A 20,544-nucleotide genomic window follows, 5' to 3' on the forward strand; every position below is an offset into this window, starting at 1 on the left:
GAGCCTTGTGTTCCAGCCCCCCTACTCTCACTCTCACATGCCTCACATGTACACCCTTTACTTTCCTTTCTTCCTCTGTCCTTTCATTTTTAACCTTTTATTTTCTCTATCTCTCTCACTCTCCTCTTCCATTTACCCTCCCCCACTACTCTTTCTCTGTCTTTTCCTTTATCTTCCTCTCTCTTTTTCATACACATGCACTCTCTTGCTTTCTTGCTTGCTCTTAATTTCATGTCCTCTCTTCCTTCCTTTCCTCTCTCTCTCTCTATCTCTCTCATGCACACACACACACACAGTCATTCTGTCTCACACTTGCACATACTCACACACACTTGTTCCCCCTCTCTGTCCCCCCACCCTACATACTCCAGTTTGTGTGTGCACTGAAACAGATGATGAGCTCCACTGGAGGGTTGTTTGACCTCCCCCTCGTCCCCTTTCTTTCTTTTGTCTGGCCTTTCTCTCTGTCACCACTTACCCCAGCACTGCAGGAGAGTTTCTTCTCTTTACTGTGGTTTGTGAAGCTGTTTGTGTAGGAAATCGTCTTCCAGTGCTTTAGTTTCTTAGCTTAGTTTAGTTTCAGTTGATGTTGGTCAGCATGAGTCACTTTTTTGGCCTGAAATCCTCTGTAACTTGTTTTGTATGGTAACTATTAAGTGCATGTGTGTGTGTGAGAGCAACTTTCAGGTGTATGACCATACTGCACGCTTGCATTTCTTATATTTGCTTTCATAAACAACTAGTTTTGCAGTGATGCTGAAACACGGACAACTATTTGCAGTCTAGGCTTTTTCCCCCAATGCTCATTGCATTTAGTTTTTCTGCTGATGCAGTTTGAACACTTTGGTAAGTCAGTAATGCCTCATTTATCTGCATTGTATCATTTGCATACAAAAGCAGAACCATTCTCACCTCATCCACTGTGTGAACAGTTACCACCTTTTCACTCTGTCCTGAATGGACCACTTCTAGGGCTGGGTGATAAAAGCCAGTGCTATTGTGGAAAATACAACATAATTTTAATAAACTTTAAAAAGTGTTGCTCTGCGGTTCTTAATAAACACAGTGGTGCTGTATAGAACCATGACAAATAACTATTTGGACGCCTACATTTTCTTTGCTTGAATTAAATGTTCTTTACATTGGTGAATGATTCCATAGAGAATTTTATTATTTTTTTCTAATGCTTTTTACATTCTCTCCGCAATTTACACAACCAATTACCCACTCATTAGGCCTCCCCTATTACTAGTGATGCCCCAACACCAGGAGGGTAAAGACTAGCACGTGCCTCCTCCGATACATGTGAAGTCAGCCACCGCCTCTTTTTGAACTGCTGCTGATGCAGCATTGCCAAGCAGCATCACAGCGCGCTCGGAGGAAAGCCCAGCGACTCGGTTTCGATACATCAGCTTACAGATGCCTCGTGCTGCAGACATCAACCTTTGGAGTGATGTAGAGAGAGTGCCATCTATCCACCCAGAGAGAGTCAATTGTGCTCTCTCAGGGCTCCAGTAGCTGATGGCAAACTACATGAACAGGATTTAAACCAGCGATAGCCCGCTGGACAACTTGGAGCCCCAGAAAAATTGTTTAATGTAGCACTATACAGAGTCTGAGAACTCATGTAGTACTATGTAAACCATTTTCTGCTCCCATCTGTGCCTAAACAATAGCACACATGCCCATTCCTACTAATCAATTAGGATCTGTCCCCTGCTGTATCCATCCATTGCAAAACGGATCATTTCTGGCTATTATAATATAAGTCCCCCTTTTGTCTTGTGTTTGTTTAAAAATGCTGGTCTGTATTTTATTAGCTACTGTCAGATGTGGGTAAATAGTCAGTTTCTATTAGAATCAGTTATAGGCCTGTGTGAGTGAGTAAGAGCAGGACAGATTGTGGTGGCTTTCAGATCTTCAGGAAGCTAGATCTTAAGTGCAGAGTTTTATCACATACACTACACTACAAGAAGTTAAAATGGAAAATGGTTTGACTTTAAAGTGTCAGTTGTTTTCATCTGCTCCAAAGATTACTTACTTGTTCCCTTCTACATTGCATAAACTCGTTAGAGCAGAGTACACATTCTTAAAATGCCTGCCCTGACTTAGGACTGCTCAAAGCGCCTTTCTATTAGTCTTATATTGCAGGAAGTATGGGGACATTTCTTAGACAGTTTGTGTGTTTTATTGGCTGAAAGATCTTTTGAAAGGGGTGAAAGCTTAGGCCTGTAACACTAAATTTATTCTCAGTCAGTGGTTTGGGTGATATTCCTTCAGTACAATGAGGAATGCTGGGTATAAGTAAGTCATTATAGCTGTAGGACAGACCGGTCCAGGTGACTGCCTCCCAGATGTTGTGCCTTACATGAGAGGTGCACTCAGGTGTGTTTTAACATAAACACTACCATCATGTTCAGAGTGTTCCTCTAAATACCATGAGCATGGCAGCTTTCTGTCAGCTCTGTTTCCTGGTGCTAATGGGAATTGCTTCTTTGTTTTGAGCTTGGAGCTACAGAGGAGTAAACTTTTGGATTGACTTGTGTGGGTCTAGAGGGGATTTTGTCCTTTTGAAGTTAGGGCTAATTTTTTTCCTGTGTAAAACCATTTCATTGACCTCCACAGATTTAATTTAAAATAGTCTGAGTGTACGAATGTTCAAAAGGCACAGCAGGCAAATATGACATGATGTTTGTTAGATGGTAGTTCAAGCTCTTCTGCAGTGCGGCTTTTACCTTTTAACTATCTGATGAGCTGCTACTAGTGTCTAGCTTTGCGCTGCCCAGTGTTTTATGGTTATTGATTAGCTTGTTCTGGTGTTTCAAATAAAAAAAAAAACAAAAAAAAAACTGATTTTGGATTGCTGGTGTATTATGGTGCTCAGTCAGCAGATGAACTTCATGACCTCGTTTGCTGAAACCTTGAGGCAGACTCTAGTTTGGTCTGTTGTCACTGTTTTTGCTAAACTAGAATTGATAATAATGTCATTATAATGGCAATGTAGTTACGTTACTGGGTGGTGAGTGGTGGCCACCTAACCAGTTTAATACTGAATGAGTATAATGACACTATGTAGTTAATAAAGCTTAATTATTGTATGAATTCTAATGTTTCCTAACATTGAATTGTTTGTGTCTATCTGTGTTTTACTTCCTACAGTGGCACTATTTTGTATATATTGAAAGATAATTTAAAGTGAGTTAAACATTGATGTTTCTGGCCCTTAAAACACTGCTTAATAAGATGCCAATGAAATGCAACACAATATTTCTTTCCAAACATCTGTAAACTCTTTGTGTTCTATTTTGAACATCTTCTTAAAGATCTCTGACACATATGACTGTGGCTGCTGGAGCTACGTAGATAATTATGCATGTCATCATGGTTATTTGGACAAATTACTAGTGCGGGGACAATGGATGGAATATTTCCTGTTCATCAGTGAAAGAAATCAGCAGTTTAAGGAATGATAGTTCTAGTAAGTAATACATCATCCTGTTGTTCTGTCACTGTTAATATGGAGTAGCAGCAGTGGATTTGGTTCTTAGTTTAAAAAGAGTTTTTCTTTACATTATACAGTTGGTGCAACTGAAATGTATATGTTCTAAATGCTTAGAACACAGTAAAGATCACTTGTTGATTGACTGATGCAGCCTTCTAGTCAATGATGTTGAATATGTTCCCATGCTTGCTCATGGACTATTGCTGCCCCTTTTAATAGAACACTTATAGAAAAAAGGTAGCAGAAAACACCAGATTCTTTTCACTGGACAGTGTGGATTTGTAGCTCACACATTAAACTGTGGGCAGGGCTTAATGAGGTGAAGCCAATGAGACCTCAGGTAAGGTAGGGTTAAGTCCTGTAGCCCAGCACTCTGCCTTTTGTGTCTTCTTTCCAGAAGTTTCTTTACAGAAGGAGCCCTCCCTCACCATCTGCTTTAGTAGCTTGTCGTGGCAAAGGTCACATTCTGTGGGGGGTTTAGAGTGGAAGGGGGTGACAGATGAAGTTGACTGGTAGCATTCCTCCTCTCCTCTTTTCTCCCTCAGTGATCTATCCATCACAAGCTCTGTTCTTATTTCAGTATGAATCAGTTGAGGTGTAGCAGACAAGCTAACAGCCAACATTCATGCTACGTTTACATTACAAGCCACGTTGCTCAAATCCGATTTTTTTTGCTCAGATCGGATTTGGCTATCATGATCACATCATATCATCACATTTACAAATGTATGTGACCTGTATCTGTGTGTAATGTGAACGAATCTGTGCCTGGAATGCCTCACATGCGCACATTGATGTGTGTATAAATGTCGCCTTCTTCACCAACAACAAAAAACATCAAATTTGAGAGACGATAAATGTATAAAGGTGAAATAGATGCGTTAGCAGCTCATACGTGGAGCATCTTTTCCTCGAGTGGAGAGCAAACAGCTGGTCAGAAGTACATGCTCAGGTCGAGGAGGAGAAAAAAGGCCAGGCGGTTTGCTTTTGCTGTTTTTGCAGCTATAGCTGCACAGCTGCACCAAGAGATGTGTTGTCGGATCGAGAGAGAAGCACGTAGCGCATGTGTAAAAGAAAAAAGATGCATTAATTCCGATTTGACCGTTCACATTCATATCACATGTCCATGGATCAGATACGTATCCGATTTAGGACCCCATATGAAAGTGACAGTCAAATCTGAGCCACACTGAGCAAAAAATCAGATTTGAGTCACTTGTAATGTTAATATATGGCCTGGTAATGTTAACATAGCCTTAGACATCTACATACAGTAAATGGATATACAGTACAGAAAGCCAAATCTGTTTAAAAGTGGGCATTTTTTCCTACATGAAATGTTCCCTATTCCCATTTGACGTCTAGCTATATGCTTTAATAAAGGGTTAATTAATTAATTAATTATTAATCTCAACTTATGTGTCGCAACTTTGTAAAAACAAAACACTCTAGGTTTAGTATGCTAGTACTTGCAGCTCCCAATGAACTGTGTTGTTGAACTGTTTTTGCTGTTATGAGCTTTTCCCAGACAGTGTGAGGTAAGTGAAAGCAAATATACACTAAGACCTTTAGATTTACTATAAGTACTGTGTACACATGCCGTGCTATCCACTCTTCTGCATCTGGAACTCGTACGATCCAGACAAGCTCATTATGAACCTCTGAGACTGGGTCCATCCTGCTGGACATCCTCTGTCAGGCCCTGAAATGCTCCATGTAATTCAAGCCTGCATATATCTGCTTAAGACTTTAAAACGCTTTAAAACATTTTATGACAGTTTCCTACTCTAGTGCGCTTGAGGAGTTGGGGAGCGTCAACTGCAGATTGTAATGAGTTCACAAAATATATCATTAATTGTACTTTTCAAACTTTCAAAAATAAATGATACTGGGTAGGAGTAAACTGATTATTTTTCTGGATGACACCAAACCAAACGAAAAAAGTGAAAAACATTTATCAATTTGAAGCATTTATTAATTTTGTCAATTTTTTTTTTTGCTATTGCATACCTTAAATAACCTTAATAATTTAGGATTTATTCACATCACATGTGGCTCGTGAGGTGGAACGAAATTGTATTCTCATGATCCAGTTACACCAAAAGAGCAATTGTTAAAATAGATAAATAATAAGATGAAATTAAATAAAATAAAATAGAATAGATATCAAGATAAATACACAAAATATAAAGTAGGAAAGTAGCAGCAACATGAAGACCAGAGTGAAAATTTGCTATAGCAGCATGGATAAGTGTGAATGAAGAGCAGTAACAAGATAAATTGTCTTAGTGTGTATAAAGTATCGTGTTGTTTTATATATGTAATTGATTTCTCATAGATTGGCTTCTCAAAGGTAACATCATTGGTATAAATTCAATAATCCTTTCATCCAATGTCTGCTGAATATGTGGTGCATCCCTAATTTGAGGCAAATCTGCCTCAGGAAAATGAGGGGGAAAACATTTAAAATACATGGCATTGCGCAAGATTTTGCATACCCTGTGGTGTGCCTATTGCATATGCACACATTGTGATAACAGTGCTGAAACAATATATTGTGCAGCAGTATTTCACAATACATGCATGAGAAGAGCAGCAATACTTCCTTGAATAACAGCAAACTTAAATTGCATTTCCTGCATCAACAGAGGGAGCTCTTCACGATGCATACTGTGCTTACATGACATTTTTTACCCGGAGGAAGTGAGGTAGAGGTCCACATTGAACATGCACATAACAAACTACTAGTTAGTCGAAAATCCTTTGAGATGATTAAACTTGTTAGTGATATGAACTTGGGTTAACTGGGTTTAACACAGTGCATTTTTTGTCTATATCATGCGCCCCCGTAAAGTTAGCTGACAGTAAATTTTCTTCTATACTAGTACCTAGTTTTTGTACCTAATCATCTTCATTTGTACAGTTGATCTGTGCGTCTTCTCTGGAACTGAATGTCTATTCCTGCAATAGGAGCTTCTTAAATCAGCCGAACTCGTTGCAAGGGCTGTCCGCAAACATTCGGACAAACTGTGTATATCTTCGGCTACAAGGTCAGCCTGTGGGTCAAATGCACCATGTTCCCTTAGCGTGGTCCAGTCTTACATCCCTGTGGTTCTCCGTTAAGGCGAGCAGAATTGCATGTTGTTCATGGCGAATAAATCATGTTCAGTCATTTTCCTGGCTCATCTGCAGCATTTTGGGTAATGAAAGGGGCTGGACCCACTTCAGAGTTGAGGCCTGTGTTGCCCCTCTTGAATTGTTGGGGTTTCTGGTGGAGGGGAAAGGGTTCCCTTCCTCTGCTGTGAAAAACAAGAACTGTGGAATATTGCATTTGGGTTGGCGCTCCTATGGCTGAGAATTTTTCAGATTTTACTGTGAGCATGACAGGACCACTCCTTTTGTGATTTTATGATGGCATTTGCTGATTTATGTAGACTTATGTATACAGAATATTATTATGATTATATAGTAATTATTTTTTGCCTTGAAAATGTATTGAAGCTCAGTGGGTCAATGTCCTTAATGAACTTTAAAATGTCATTAAAATATTTTTTGGACACCTAAGCTACTCTGATTTAACTGACCTGTTTTTGTGATACTACAGAAAACAACACCTACATTATATGGTTTTATGACCTCCCATTTCAAATGCATAAGCGTTAATATGGATTTGATCCCCCATTTGAAGCTCTGACAGCAGCCAGCAGACCGTTGATGACGTTTATGCACCTCCGTGCTTTGTGGCCTTCCTCTGTAACTTTACTTGGCCTGTCACTTCTTGGCTTGGCTAGGAGTTGCTGTGATTGCTGAGCACTTCCACTTTTCAGTAAAACCATTCACTGCTGATTGGTGAATATCTATAAGAGAAGACATTTCACCAAGAAAATACAAGAAAATTGAGGATATGGGCCTTTAAATCATGGTTCTAGATGAAGTTCTTTCTTTATGTTGCACTCAAATGAGAAAGGGTTATTCACAGAACCAGAGGTAAAGCATATTGTGTAAATTAGCCCAGTGGGGTAGTCAAAGGTTCCTTCAACAGCTTGACAACTCTCAGGGTCTCTGCTGATAACCCCATTAATTGGCAGAAAAAATATATTTAATCACATTCAGTGGGTTGGCTTAGCCTATTTTATTCCAGAAACTGGTTTGAGATGCCTTTGTTTGACTCAAAACGTCCTGTTGTATGAAACAGGAAAGAGAACCCAGGCACAGGTACAAACACTGATCCAAGATCAGTTTCTTAAAATTGCATAAGTAATTTTTTGTTGTCATTGTGCACTAAAACTTGTTTAACAGTGTTTTAAAAAATCACAGGAAGTTTTTGACAGTCATAGACCTTTTACTGTAAATTACTGTAAAGAAGGTGCACATCAAACATCATTTCAAACACTGGTTTCTGTAATCTCTTTAGCTGTTTGTGCAGTTTTCAAGCTGACTGTACTCTTTTCAGTACGAATTTCCTGCAGTTTGTGGTAAGCCGAGCACTTCCTGTCCTTCTGTCTGATTCTACATCAGATTCATCTTTCTCTTTATAGAAAATATAGAGAAATATAGAAATATGTAAGGAAATATATATATGAATACATTCAAATCACTGAGCCACCACTTCCCCTTTAATTAATGATTTAATTATTTTCAGTCATTATGCTATGAGGTGTAGCATCTTCAGTGGTTATGCTTTTTGGGACTTCCTGCCTCAGATGAATATGGGATCAGCAGACATCAAACCAGTGAGCTTCTGAAGTCAGAACCAAGACAGCTGCTTCAATCTGGATCTTAGTCATGTAATGATCTAACCCAAATAAATGAAGACCTGGACTTGCTTTTCGAGGCTTTTTAGAGCATTTTTTTTTATTTTTTATTGAGTTTAGTGACCGTCACACTCTAGTAAATGCTAGAAATCTTAGCCTAGCATCTTCAGTTGCACACGTAGCACACGTCAGCTCACAAAGCTGGGTTCAGAGATCAGTCACGATACTTTAATGTTTAACTGAACGCTTCCTTTCCACTGGTTATCTGGGGATTGTGTCTGTAGTTTTGCTCTCTGTGCACCTCTTTGCCGTCTGAACTCACAGTATGGGGTCTGAAACACTCTCTGGATAGGCTTTTTTTCTTTGATCGTGTTTAATCAGTCTCTGCGTTTCACATGACTTTAAAACAGGGTGAGTTTGGTGAACACGTCGGATGTTTGAGTATATATGTCAAAAGTTCACAAGCCACAAAATACAAGCCTTACAAATTTATATTAGGACGCAAGCCAATGTTACATACTCAAAGTATTTATTTGGAAAGTGTAGTCTGAAAAATATAGTATATAAATATATAAAATTACACACACTACATGGAAAAATGCAGGACTGGACAAGCTGTGTATATGCGTTTGCACTCGTTTCAGCAATCAGTGCAACTTTTTAAAATGGTTGAATGTATTCGCTAGAAGGGGTGTCTATAAATATTTGGTTATGTAATGTATGTCAAGCAAAGGTATGATTAGGGTAAGCAGATGGAAAACAACCGCAGTTTATGTGGCTGGAATGGTAGCTAAGTGGCAAGTGGGCACTAAACACACATATCGGCTTGTGTTGTCATAGACCTGATGAAGTTTACTGTGGTTGATTTTAGTAGACCTTCAGACACATTGCTGGATAATGGAAAGAAACATTTTGCTCACAAGTTAAGTTAAGAAGTCTGTTTGTATGCAAGCCAAACTCAAGCAAGTCAAACTCAGGATTGTCTTAGGAGTTTAAACTCAAGTTTTAATTTTGGTGGTCTCATTTTCTCTGTGTAAACAGTCAACACACTCTTGCTTGCTCTTCAGTCTTCCTTTTTCTGTCTCTTGTCACTTTATCGTGTGTGTGTGTGTGTGTGTGTGTGTTTGTGTGCTGTAGCAGATGGACACAGCAGGTGTTTGTGCCACATACCCAGAGGGGCATCAGGGTGGGCATGCGGTGTACGGCCGCAGTGCCAACTGCTCACCCCTAATTACAGTAGACATACACACACGTATGCATAGATGTGTGTATGTGTGGGTAACACACCCTGTGACCCTTTAGGGTTGTAACTAAAGACGACACAAGTTGATACTGACCTCATGCGTCTTCTGATATTTTAAATTAGTTGATGCTTTTAAAATAAGCTTCTACACTGGTCAAGAAGTACCTAGCCTTTTTAGAATAATTAATTTACAAAAGTCTTTTCAGTATACAAAATAGGTATTGGATCCATATCAGCAGAAATCATGTTCATTCAAATCTTTTTAATCTTTATTTAAAGTTTCTTGTAACAGAAAGAATCGGTGAGAGAATGTTTCTGTCACTCGCGAACGCACACACCGTCACACCGCTACCATGACATATTAATGGGCTGATGAAAGTGTGAAATACTGCCTGAGCTTTTGTGTGAACAGTAGTTACTGGTGTGACTCTGTTCAGTCCTGGCATCAAGAGTGGTGCGGTTCACCTCAGGCTGTCGTGTTGATTTCACGTTTGATTGTGTGCTTTAGTTTAAAATGTCAGAGGAATGTAGGGAACCGGAGAAGCGCCTGGTGAATCAGCCTTGACCAGGGTGGAAAATTCCACACAGCGTCTTTGATTGATTAAGATCAGCCAGAACAGTTGTATTGTGTTTAAGATTTAGCTGAGGGTTCAAACTAACTGAGAAACACCATCTGCATGCAGAGGCTTTGGCTTCAGCTGAAAGGTTTTCAACACTAATGAGAGACTGGCTTTTTCCAACATGCCTATTTTAATTATTTACAACACCAGGAACACAACACACAGTATTTGAACACAATGATATGTAGTAACTACTAAGCTTGTGGGCCTATGTACATTTTGGGCCAGAGCCTAGAAGAATGAATTAAATTAACACTTTGTCATCTAAACACTTCAAGAAGCTGTGATTGGTTTTAATGCTAACATCATATAAAGCTGTGATTTGTTAAATGGCTCATTTGCATATGGCAGTCTTGAACAGTTTTGCAAAGGCTAGTATCGCCATGATTAATATGTGGTGCAGCCTTAGGAAGAGTACCGTCTTATACGAAGAAATTATTGTGTGTGTCACTCAGTGTCACAGGAAGTGGTTTGCTGAGTGAAGGAAGTAAATACCATTTCCTGAATGCTGTGATACTGACAAAGCTTTTACACAACACACACACACAACTCCGAGCATCCTTCTTTGTTTTCACTCATTGTTGATTGTGTGTTTTAATGTTCCTCTGTAAAATACACATTTTTTGGTGCTAATTGTGATTCTGACTTGTTCTATTAAGTTTTATATTGGCCTTTCTCCATTGGAGTTAAATAAAAGGTGAGACAGGTAAAAGCACTTTGACACATGTGAACGAGTTAGAAGTTTAGAAGCTGCATCCCTGTTGCTATTTACTCTGGACTACCATTAAATCTAAAATTCAAGGTAGCTGCTATAGAATTATTTGGTTCAAAGTTCAGAGTGTGAAAAGACCTGCTCAAAAGTCCTGCACATAAACCCCCTATTTGAGAGACTCCGCACTCATGGTAAATCAGTTCTTTCTAAAAAAAAAAAAAACACTGACCATTTGTGCTATGCTCGTTTCATGATGCTCGGTTCTTGGACCCTAATGATTGTCACTTACAGGGGTTGGACAAGGAAACTGTCATTTTAGTGTGGGAGGTTTCATGGCTAAATTGAAGCAGCCTGGTCGACAATCCTCATAAAGGTTCAATTAGCAGCGTAAGTGCACAGTTTTGCTCAAAATATTACAAGGCACACAACATTATGAGTGACACACCAGAGTTCAAAAGAGGACAAATTGTTGGTGCACGTCTTGCTGGCGCATCTGTGACCAAGACAGCAAGTCTTTGTGATGTATCAAGAGCCACGGTATCCAGGGTAATGTCAGCGTACCACCAAGAAGGACGAACCACATCCAACAGGATTAACTGTGGACGCAAGAGGAAGCTGTCTGAAATGGATGTTCGGGTGCAAACCCTGATTTTATCCAAAAAACATAAAACCACGGCTGCCCAAATCACAGCAGAATTCAGTGTGCACCTCAATTCTCCTGTTTCCACCAGAACTGTCCGTCACCACAATAAATTATTGTGGTCTAGTTGGTGTTTTAGTTTCATTGTCCAACCCCTGTAGGATATGATATAATCTGCACAGAAATCAGTGTGTAACAACAGGTTGGACAGTCCACAGAAATCAACATGCTTTATATCAGGTTTTAGATTATTGCTATATTTGTAAGCATTAGTTGGTCAGATTTATTACTAACAGTGATAATTATCACAAATTATTATTATTATTATTATTATTTTTATTTATTTTTTTATTATTATTTTTCCCGTTAGAATGATAGCAAAGGTAAAACATTTAAAGTGCAAATTTGTCAAAAGAGTATAGTAATGCTGATGCTACACCTGGACCACACCTGCTATAGCACAGATGTGTAGGAGACGGTTGCTTCTTACTTTCAGTCCTGCATTATATTTTCATGCTACTAATTGTAGATTTTAAAATGACAGTTTTGTCTTAAAGAGCAAATAAACTTGAAAGTTATATGCACTGAAACATATGCATTAAGACTGCATCTTAAAGTATATCCACATTCACCATAGTCACCATAAAATACTATCTCTTTTTCTGCTTAAAAACACTGACATGGAATGACTAAAACAATTGCATTATCCCACAGTTTCTTCACCTGTTTTAGTGAAACTATGAGGCACTCAGAATTCACATATGTGGTCTGACATTGTTAAAGATTCCTCTGGATATTTTTGTCATATCAATCATATAAATTGCTTCTATGTCTGTTCATTCTTTGCAAATAATTGCTCAATGCACTCCGACTCAGAGACACGTCTATTTAAATGTGTTTGCAGGTAAGAACAGGTTGTCCATGTTTAGCAAGATTGAACATCAGGAGCCAAATTCCCCACTGGCCTATGACTCCGCCCCTCACATATCTGATATAATTTATGATTTGAGTCGTTATGGTTTGCGCGCAAGATCAGTCTGAGCCGCTGAGTGACGTTAAATAGTAATTAATGAGCTTAGTTTGTACATGTTTGTGTTGCGCTGCATACTGCAGCTGTGTGTGTGTGTGTGTGTGTGTGTGTGTTCTATTTTCTTTCTGCTTGGTGTCTAGACATCCGTTGAAGAGGAAGCCACATGCTGTCGTAGAAATAAAATTTGTCACTACCCACTTTTTTTTCCACTAGCTGTCTGAAAGCTCATCTAAATTAGAGTAAACATTTTCTTTCTCTCTCTGTCCCACTTCCACTATCTCTCCAGTATCTCCCTCACAACTGACAACAGCTCTCACTTTGCCTGCGTCTTGTCATGGTTTAAAAATAGCCTGATATTACTGCCAAGTGCACAGATGAGCCTCTGCTGACCCTATATGAAAATAGTGGTATAGGAAAAATTCAGTGTGCTAAAGTATTGCAATTATTTGTTAGACATTATACATTTGTACTCTGTCCCACTGTTCTCTGTTCCCATTTTTCAAAAACTGCACTTAAACAATTACAATCTGTTGCCTTGGTGATATATTAAATCATAATCACTGTATCAAGATAAAAATACCTTTACCAAGTTCTTGCCAATAAATAGCACAGTAAAAGAAAGCAAAAACAAAAACCTGACAGCTCATTAGTTTACTTTGATCATCCTTACGTTGCTGCAAACTTTGGGCTGTACAGAAATGGTGGCATTACCTGATGATCCTTTTGTCTTTAAACTACACGTACAGCTGTTTTAAGCAGTAACTGTTTCTAGATCAGTTATGCTGAATTAATTTTGTGTTATTTGGAAACATAATACTGACTGTCCTGTCTTGTCTGCTCACATCATCAGAGTCAGAGGTCATCACCAGTTTCTACGGTAACATGGCAGACACAGCGAAGACTACACATCCCCAGCCAGCTGGGCGGCCTGAGAAGGGGGCGGAGTTTGGCTACGTGGGAATAGATGCCATCCTTGAGCAGATGAGGCGGAAGGCCATGAAACAGGGCTTTGAGCTCAACATCATGGTGGTAGGTGAGTCATAGTCCCACTGCAATCCACTACACACCATGTATTAGAAGTGTCATGTTTTTGGCCACTCATGCTGCCGCGCTGTTCATCAACGCTGATTTTTGGCCGATTAGCTACCTAGAACAGCTATTTACATACATAAGGCACACCAGATTATAAAGCGCATTTAAAGAGACACTATAAGGAAATTCTAACTCTGCAGGTTTCGTCGCTGGGTGGTGGTGCGGGGTAGCTAGGTAAATTTAGTAAACAAGCTATAATAAAAAAAGACTTTCTTTTAAAGTCAAACCTGTGCTGGATGTTAATCTAGGAGCAGGCTACAGTCTGATAATACTCCGCTCTGAATGAGGGAATAGCGAGTCTGCCAGGCCTAACATCTTCCTCCCAAACATACAGAAGTACCAGCATTAAAAAAAAAAATCTTAATCTTAATTATGATTTATCCCAGAATTGCTGTTGTGACATTTTTTATTTAGATTATTTAAGAATAGATGCATAAAAAAATGAGCAAAATCTAAAAAAAATAGTTTTCATATTTGGAAATTGCATAATTACTCTGCAAAGGTCTGACTAATTAATAATAAGTAATTCATTTTTTATCCTGCATGTGTCTGCAGATTAATGTAGAGTAATGCACTGTAAAGGTAACTTCTGAAATACATTTTGTGAGTGTGCATGTGTTCACACAGTGTTGTTCTGCGCTGTAGGAGGTAAAGATGCATTTCTGTTTGTGTTTGTTTTTCTTGGCAGCGGTTGAGCTCCAGCAGTGCTAACTTGTGGCCACTTGTAGATGTTCAGTAAAATCAACCTCTACTAGGCCTGACTAGATTTTATGGTAAAGTGTGTTAGCTTGTGTCCTCTCTGCTGTTTGTGAGAGTGAGTGTGTTGCAAAGCATGGGCAGCACAGTATCTCTGTAGCTTTGCTGTCTGTCTGCATTATGATATGAAGGTCCTTTACTGCTAATATTAGCACGTTTTTCTAAAACATTATTCTGCTATATTGTTAGATTAAGAATTAAGTGATTGGCAGATTTGACTTGGACAGACAGTGTGAAGGACCTGTATCAACAGTTTTTCTGATGTAGTCTTTCACGCTGTTTAATCAAGGGATACACAAACATCTGTAATTTCTGTTTTAACGCAAGTTAAAAATGCTTTAGCTATCCTCACATGTGCTACGCCACATCCTGGGAAAGTTCTAGACCTTCATGCACGTCACATCTTGGCACAGCACGTTCCGATTGGAAATACATTGTCAGTCAGTCTGCTGTTTACCCTGTCTAACCCAAACTCAACCAGAGCAAATGTTGAACGTGTAAATGAGCCATGCGGTGAATCAGACTTATTCCCTCCAGTCCATCACTCCAGAAAACAGCTCTATCAGCCCAACAGGTGACTGGTCTATATAAGTAAAAGATGATCCAATCCGTGTCCCCAAAATCAGGATCCTTATAATATCCTTATATATCTGGGTTATAAAAATATTTTTCCATTAGAAAAAAAAAACTAAACAGTTTTTATGACAGTTATTTAGTAAACGCAGAATCAAAGAAACAACAAAGAACCAAGTTGATGCCTCATTCATATAAAAGGAAAGTTTCTGGTATATTGTTCTATATATTACCTACAGTTCCATGTAGCAGGGGATTCGCTGTTGTGTCAGGAAGGGCTTTTTTGATACTGCAATAGTTTTTGTTTTGTTTTTTGTGTTTATTAACTATATTGGAACAAAACTGAAAGTAGTGGACCATATTTATGAAATCTACATGTAAGAGGAGGAATTTAAGAGGACAGAGCAATTGGTCATTCAAAGAATACTTCAACTTGGTTTTACAAGCATTTTTTTTTTGGTTTGTAAGGTCTTTATTTTTTTTGAGAAAAAGAAATGTAGAGCTTTTTGTACAATATTAAATTCCCAACATCATCAAATCAGATTATTTTCACCATGTTTCTGATATGGTGATATGCTCTGATATGCTCCATACTTTTATGTTGTATGTAGGGGATTCTGTACAATAAAGTTGTATGTTTAACAAAGAGCCATTTTCTGCATGTGTGCAGATGCATACACAATGTGGCCAGAAGTTTGCGAACTCCTACTGCTTTTCCAGTGTAACTTTGAAAATCAGGTCTATTTAAAGTGTTTGATCCTCCTAGGTTGAAAGTTTGGAACTTTGGCTAAAACTGTATTTAACAACACTTGTTCAACTTTTGCTCAGACGCAAAGTTATTAATTATGACTACTTAATTGAATGCTTGAATAAATTCAGAAGACATTAACTGTGTGTTTGTCTGTGTTTGTGTGTGTGTGTGTGTGTACAGGTCAGAGCGGTCTGGGTAAATCCACTCTGATCAACACGCTGTTTAAGTCTAAAGTGAGCCGCCGGTCAGTGATGCCCAGCGATGAAGAGAGGATTCCCAAAACCATTGAGATCAAATCCGTCAGTCATGGTCAGTAAAACATAAAACATGCACAGTGTGAAATATGTTACTACCAGCTCTCACAAACACACTTTCCACACTGTCTGCCACACACCTGCCCCTGACTAATAACTCACATTCACCAGCATCTGTGCATCACAATAACCATGTGTGCTGTGTGCTGTGGTGCTGCAGATATTGAAGAGAAAGGAGTAAGGATGAAGTTAACAGTCATTGACACGCCAGGATTCGGAGATCAGATCAACAATGAGAACTGGTAACAGTCTACATTCCTGTTAATTAATTTTCTTTCTTTTAATTCAGGTTTACAGTTTTGCAGATTGTTTTTTATTGCGACTAGACACAGTCTTAATTGTGTGGGTGTGTTTGTTCTCTAGTTGGCAGCCCATAATGAAGTTCATTAATGAGCAGTATGAGCAATATCTGCAGGAGGAGATCAACATTAGCAGGAAGAAAAGAATCCCAGATTCACGCGTCCACTGCTGCATTTACTTCATACCACCTACTGGACACTGGTAAGATTTCCACAGTCTGACCATACCTCACCCCAAACACACATGCATGTGAACAAAGACAACATCATTTCCCCTATGTATTATGTAAAAGGACATTAAAAAGAGACGTCATAAGATAGCAGTATTTAAATTGACCATTAAGTAATACCTTGTGTATAAGTAGTGAGGTGTTATCTTGTGAGTAAGACTGAACACTAGTAAGCTTGCTTATGGCAAGGTGACCTGTATTTTAAGATTTGGAGCATGGCCTGTAAGTTGGTACCAGTTAACAGGATATTTAATTTCAGAACATTCCTCAATCCATAGTCATGTGTCATGATACCAGTGACTGCCCCATGTTTTTTTTTTTTATCTTAACATCATATCTTAATTTTTCATCTTAACATCATATACCCAAAATTCTCTTATTTTTTTAAATGTAACATTACTACACGATGAGTCAAAAGTCACAGGATACACTCACTATTTAGGCAACTAAAGGGAAATGACACACATCTGACACATTGAATATGTGAGAGGGGCCTATCTTTTAGACTATGTCCGTAACTTTGTCATCTTTAACGCTGTCATATTTTGTTTCTAAAATTAAAAGGGTGATCTGCGACTTCGGACTCATCTTGTAGTTTATGTAAAGTGTTTTGTTGTTTTTCTCCCCAAGGGTTAGACCTCTAGTACATACATACTCTTAAAATCCACTTCTGCGTTCTATTCATTTCACCTTTACTTAATACAAGCACGCGCGCACACACACAATGACACTTGCGTGGCACCTGTCTCAGCTGTTGCATGGTGTGTGTGTGTGCCAGTGCTTCAATAGTTGCTGGTTTCACCTTATCCCACATAACTGCATCTCAGACATTCACAGGCAGGTTTTGTATGTGTAACTCAGTCCAGTGCCTGACACAGCCTTCTTCACCTCCATAGCTCTTTCAACCAGCAGGCTACCAGCCGAACTTGGATTTTGGTTCCTGGGTCTGGTATATTTATCCTGACAGGAGTGAAAACAGGAAATGTCATTTCCCTGTAGCCAGCTGGAACACTCTTATACCACATCCCTAAAGCTATTAACAAGCAGTTCAAACAGTTGGGTTAGGGAATCAATTCTGTAATACAGGGAGTGTGGCACACGTTGTCAGCACTCCCAACATTCAAAGAATTCTTACAATTAACATTTTACAGTTAATTTTATAATTGATTGATTAGAATCTGAGTTCAGTAATTACGATTGATGAGCGGATACTTTTGGAAATATAGTGTATCAAATAAGTTTTTGTCTTTTTTGTGACATTAAAAGAGTGGAGCCGAGTAAACAGCAGGAGGTGCTGCTTTTTTGTGTATGCACAAAAGTATAAATATTCTTTACAGTGGCTTCGTCAACAATATTAGCCTCTTTATGGAAGTGTGTTCTAGGTAATAGTGAGTTTTGGACACAGTCCAGAGCAGTGTGGTGGCTCTGAGGCTGGAGTCTCCTTGATGAGAAGAAATTTTCCAACAACTCCAGCGAGTCTGAAATTTGGCCGGGGCTGGTACTTCACTGAGTTTTCTTTGCTTTAGGCTTGTGTCCTCTCCTCGGTTTGCCGTGGTTTCCTGGGGCTGAGAGGGTTCTGGAACTGTTCCTACCAAATGAAAGATCACCCTGTTTCCCTTTCCGCATCGTCAGTGCGACTGATCTCGCAGTTAGATCGTTCCGGCTTTTTAAACCAAGGGCTTCTGACCAGCTTCTTGCTCCTGAGGCCAGAGCCGTATATTTGTTCCGTCAGTTGACTTGCCTTAAGCCACGATGTGGATGTTTTATGTAAAAAACGATTATAAGTGTTGTGAATATTAAGTACCAAAAGTGGCGTGTAATTGTAGAGATATGTATTTAAGTCGTCAGTGGCTTCAGGGGCTGGTTTGAGTTTCTGGCTTTTTAGATTTATTACAGAGAAACTGCTCTCTACAAGCGTCAGCAGTTGGCTCACCTCTCACTGCCTTTAACCATTAGACGTCTGGAGCTGTATTCATTTTATATTCATTTAATTTGTATATTTATATTTTAATTTTTGCAGAATTTATACAGTATTATAGTGTCTCATGACTATTTAATGTTTCGTAAAACTCTACAGAACACCTCACTGACCTGCAGGATGTGTGTGTCAGGCCTCCTGCTTAAGCGTTCACAAGCGTTGAATTATCACCATAAAAAAGCACTGACCTGTCTCTGGAGAGATGATTAAGATCTATCCAATGGTTATAGGATGAGTTAAGAGTAACAACTACTTATTCAACATCAGTACCTAAAGGCCCTGTCCCACTGCGATTGCGTCTAAATATCCACTAAAGTACGTCCAAATTTATCAGAAAACACTGCGTCCACTGAGTGAACGCGCTGCGTCCAAAATATAGACAAATTTGGAAGTCGGTGTCCAACTTCAATTTAGAAGGAATATGGACGTAATTTGGACGCACTGCAAATTACGTCCAAATTACGTCCATATTCCTTCTAAATTGAAGTTGGACGCCGACTTCCAAATTTGTACGTCGACTTCCAACTATATATGGTTGTTTTTTCTAGTGAATCATCATTTCTTCTTGAGCTACAAGAGAGAGAAATCCGTATAACTGTTTGATCCAGCTGTTAAACTGTTATATTAATACCATTTTAACCTTTTTCGTTTCTATATTTTGAAATTCGTTAGATTATATTTTTGTCAACATTTTGGGTTTATTTTCGTTTGTTATTTTTCTAATAAAAATAGAAATTACATAATATATTTTCTTTTGTTATGCTGTGCAGGAACAGTAGCCTATGCCTATATCTAAAAGTAGCAATAGGCTGGGAAAAAAGCCAGAACATTGAACAAATGCCAGTATAATAACTAAAAACTAGCGGCTAGCAGACGCCTGCAGCATCATTGATTTCTAAGTATTTTTATGTTTTAATGTTTAAATGTGTTTTAAAGGGGTTTTTAAGCATCTGTAATGCAAAAAAAAAAAAAAAAATACTTCTGACGATTTTTTTTTTCCATGTTTGCAAAATTAATGTTTCTTTCATTGTTTCATAATCAACTCTTTTGGGAGCAGTTATAGGCCCTGAGAAGAGGCCTTTGGAATGCTTTGTTTAAAAAAATAATTCTTTTCAAGGCTGTAGGAAGAAAGCAGAAACATGCAAAGCATTGACATGTAAAAATCAAATATGCAAGTACATTTTAAAAACAGTTTCAATGTTCAAAATCGCTTGGCGGCGGCCGTCTTAGCGGAACCCTTCCTCTTGGCTGGCATCTTGGAAAGTGTGGAAAAGTGATGGACGGCAGAAAAATATTTTTATGGACGTCGACGTCCACCTGTACGTGCCGTCCAAATATCCACTAAAATACGTCCGTACTGCGTCTAAATATCCACTAAATTACGTCCATATTAGTCGCCGTCTATTCCGAAAATTTTGGGAGGTACCAAAACCACTTTTGCGTCTAAAGTGGACGGCAACGTCTAAACTACGTCCACTTGGACGGTGCCATCCAAATATCCACTAAACTACGTCCATATTGCGTCTAAATATCCACTAAATATCCACTAAACTGCGTCCACTGAAATTTGGACGTACTTTAGTGGATATTTAGACACAATCGCAGTGGGACAGGGCCTTAACCTAACAGTAGAAAAAAAAGAAAAGAGTCCTTTTTATTAGCCTTCATTTCTAAAAAAAAAAAAAAAAAAAAACTAAAGGACTGGGTGTCTAAGTATTTGACCATACAGTGTTCATGACACTAAACTCCACAGTGCCAGAGGAAGTGAGGAGCGAGCTGGTGTCTCCTTCCTTTTTTCTGGAGCTTCTGAGTGACCGCAGGACGGCACTGCGGACTAGACCGGCTTTCTAAACTGCCTTTTTCCAGGGTTCAACAGTTTCATTACATCACCAGACAGTATCGGTGGACCATCCAGAGTTTATTTTGATTTACAAGTGTCTGCAGGAAATGACAGAAACTAGCCCTGAAAATTTTGCACTTAAATTGATTCAGAAATGCTACAATTGCAGGGTAATTTGGGAATCATATTGAACATTGTACAACATGGCAA

At 38.8% G+C, this 20,544-nt stretch overlaps 1 protein-coding gene across 5 annotated transcripts in view; it reads left to right on the forward strand.

Annotated features, from left to right (window-relative positions):
• septin9b (septin 9b) overlaps nt 1-20,544 on the forward strand; it is a 76,658-nt gene that overhangs the window by 50,430 nt on the left and 5,684 nt on the right. For all 5 annotated transcript variants that reach the window (XM_007257116.4, XM_007257117.4, XM_022663291.2 and 2 more), the window contains 4 exons: nt 13,352-13,534; nt 15,854-15,982; nt 16,148-16,229; nt 16,351-16,488. In XM_007257116.4, coding sequence (XP_007257178.2) covers nt 13,352-13,534; nt 15,854-15,982; nt 16,148-16,229; nt 16,351-16,488 — 532 coding nt within the window. The remainder of the gene's footprint in view (nt 1-13,351; nt 13,535-15,853; nt 15,983-16,147; nt 16,230-16,350; nt 16,489-20,544) is intronic.

Source organism: Astyanax mexicanus, chromosome 5, assembly GCF_023375975.1.
Source record: "Astyanax mexicanus isolate ESR-SI-001 chromosome 5, AstMex3_surface, whole genome shotgun sequence".
NCBI lineage: Eukaryota > Metazoa > Chordata > Actinopteri > Characiformes > Acestrorhamphidae > Astyanax > Astyanax mexicanus.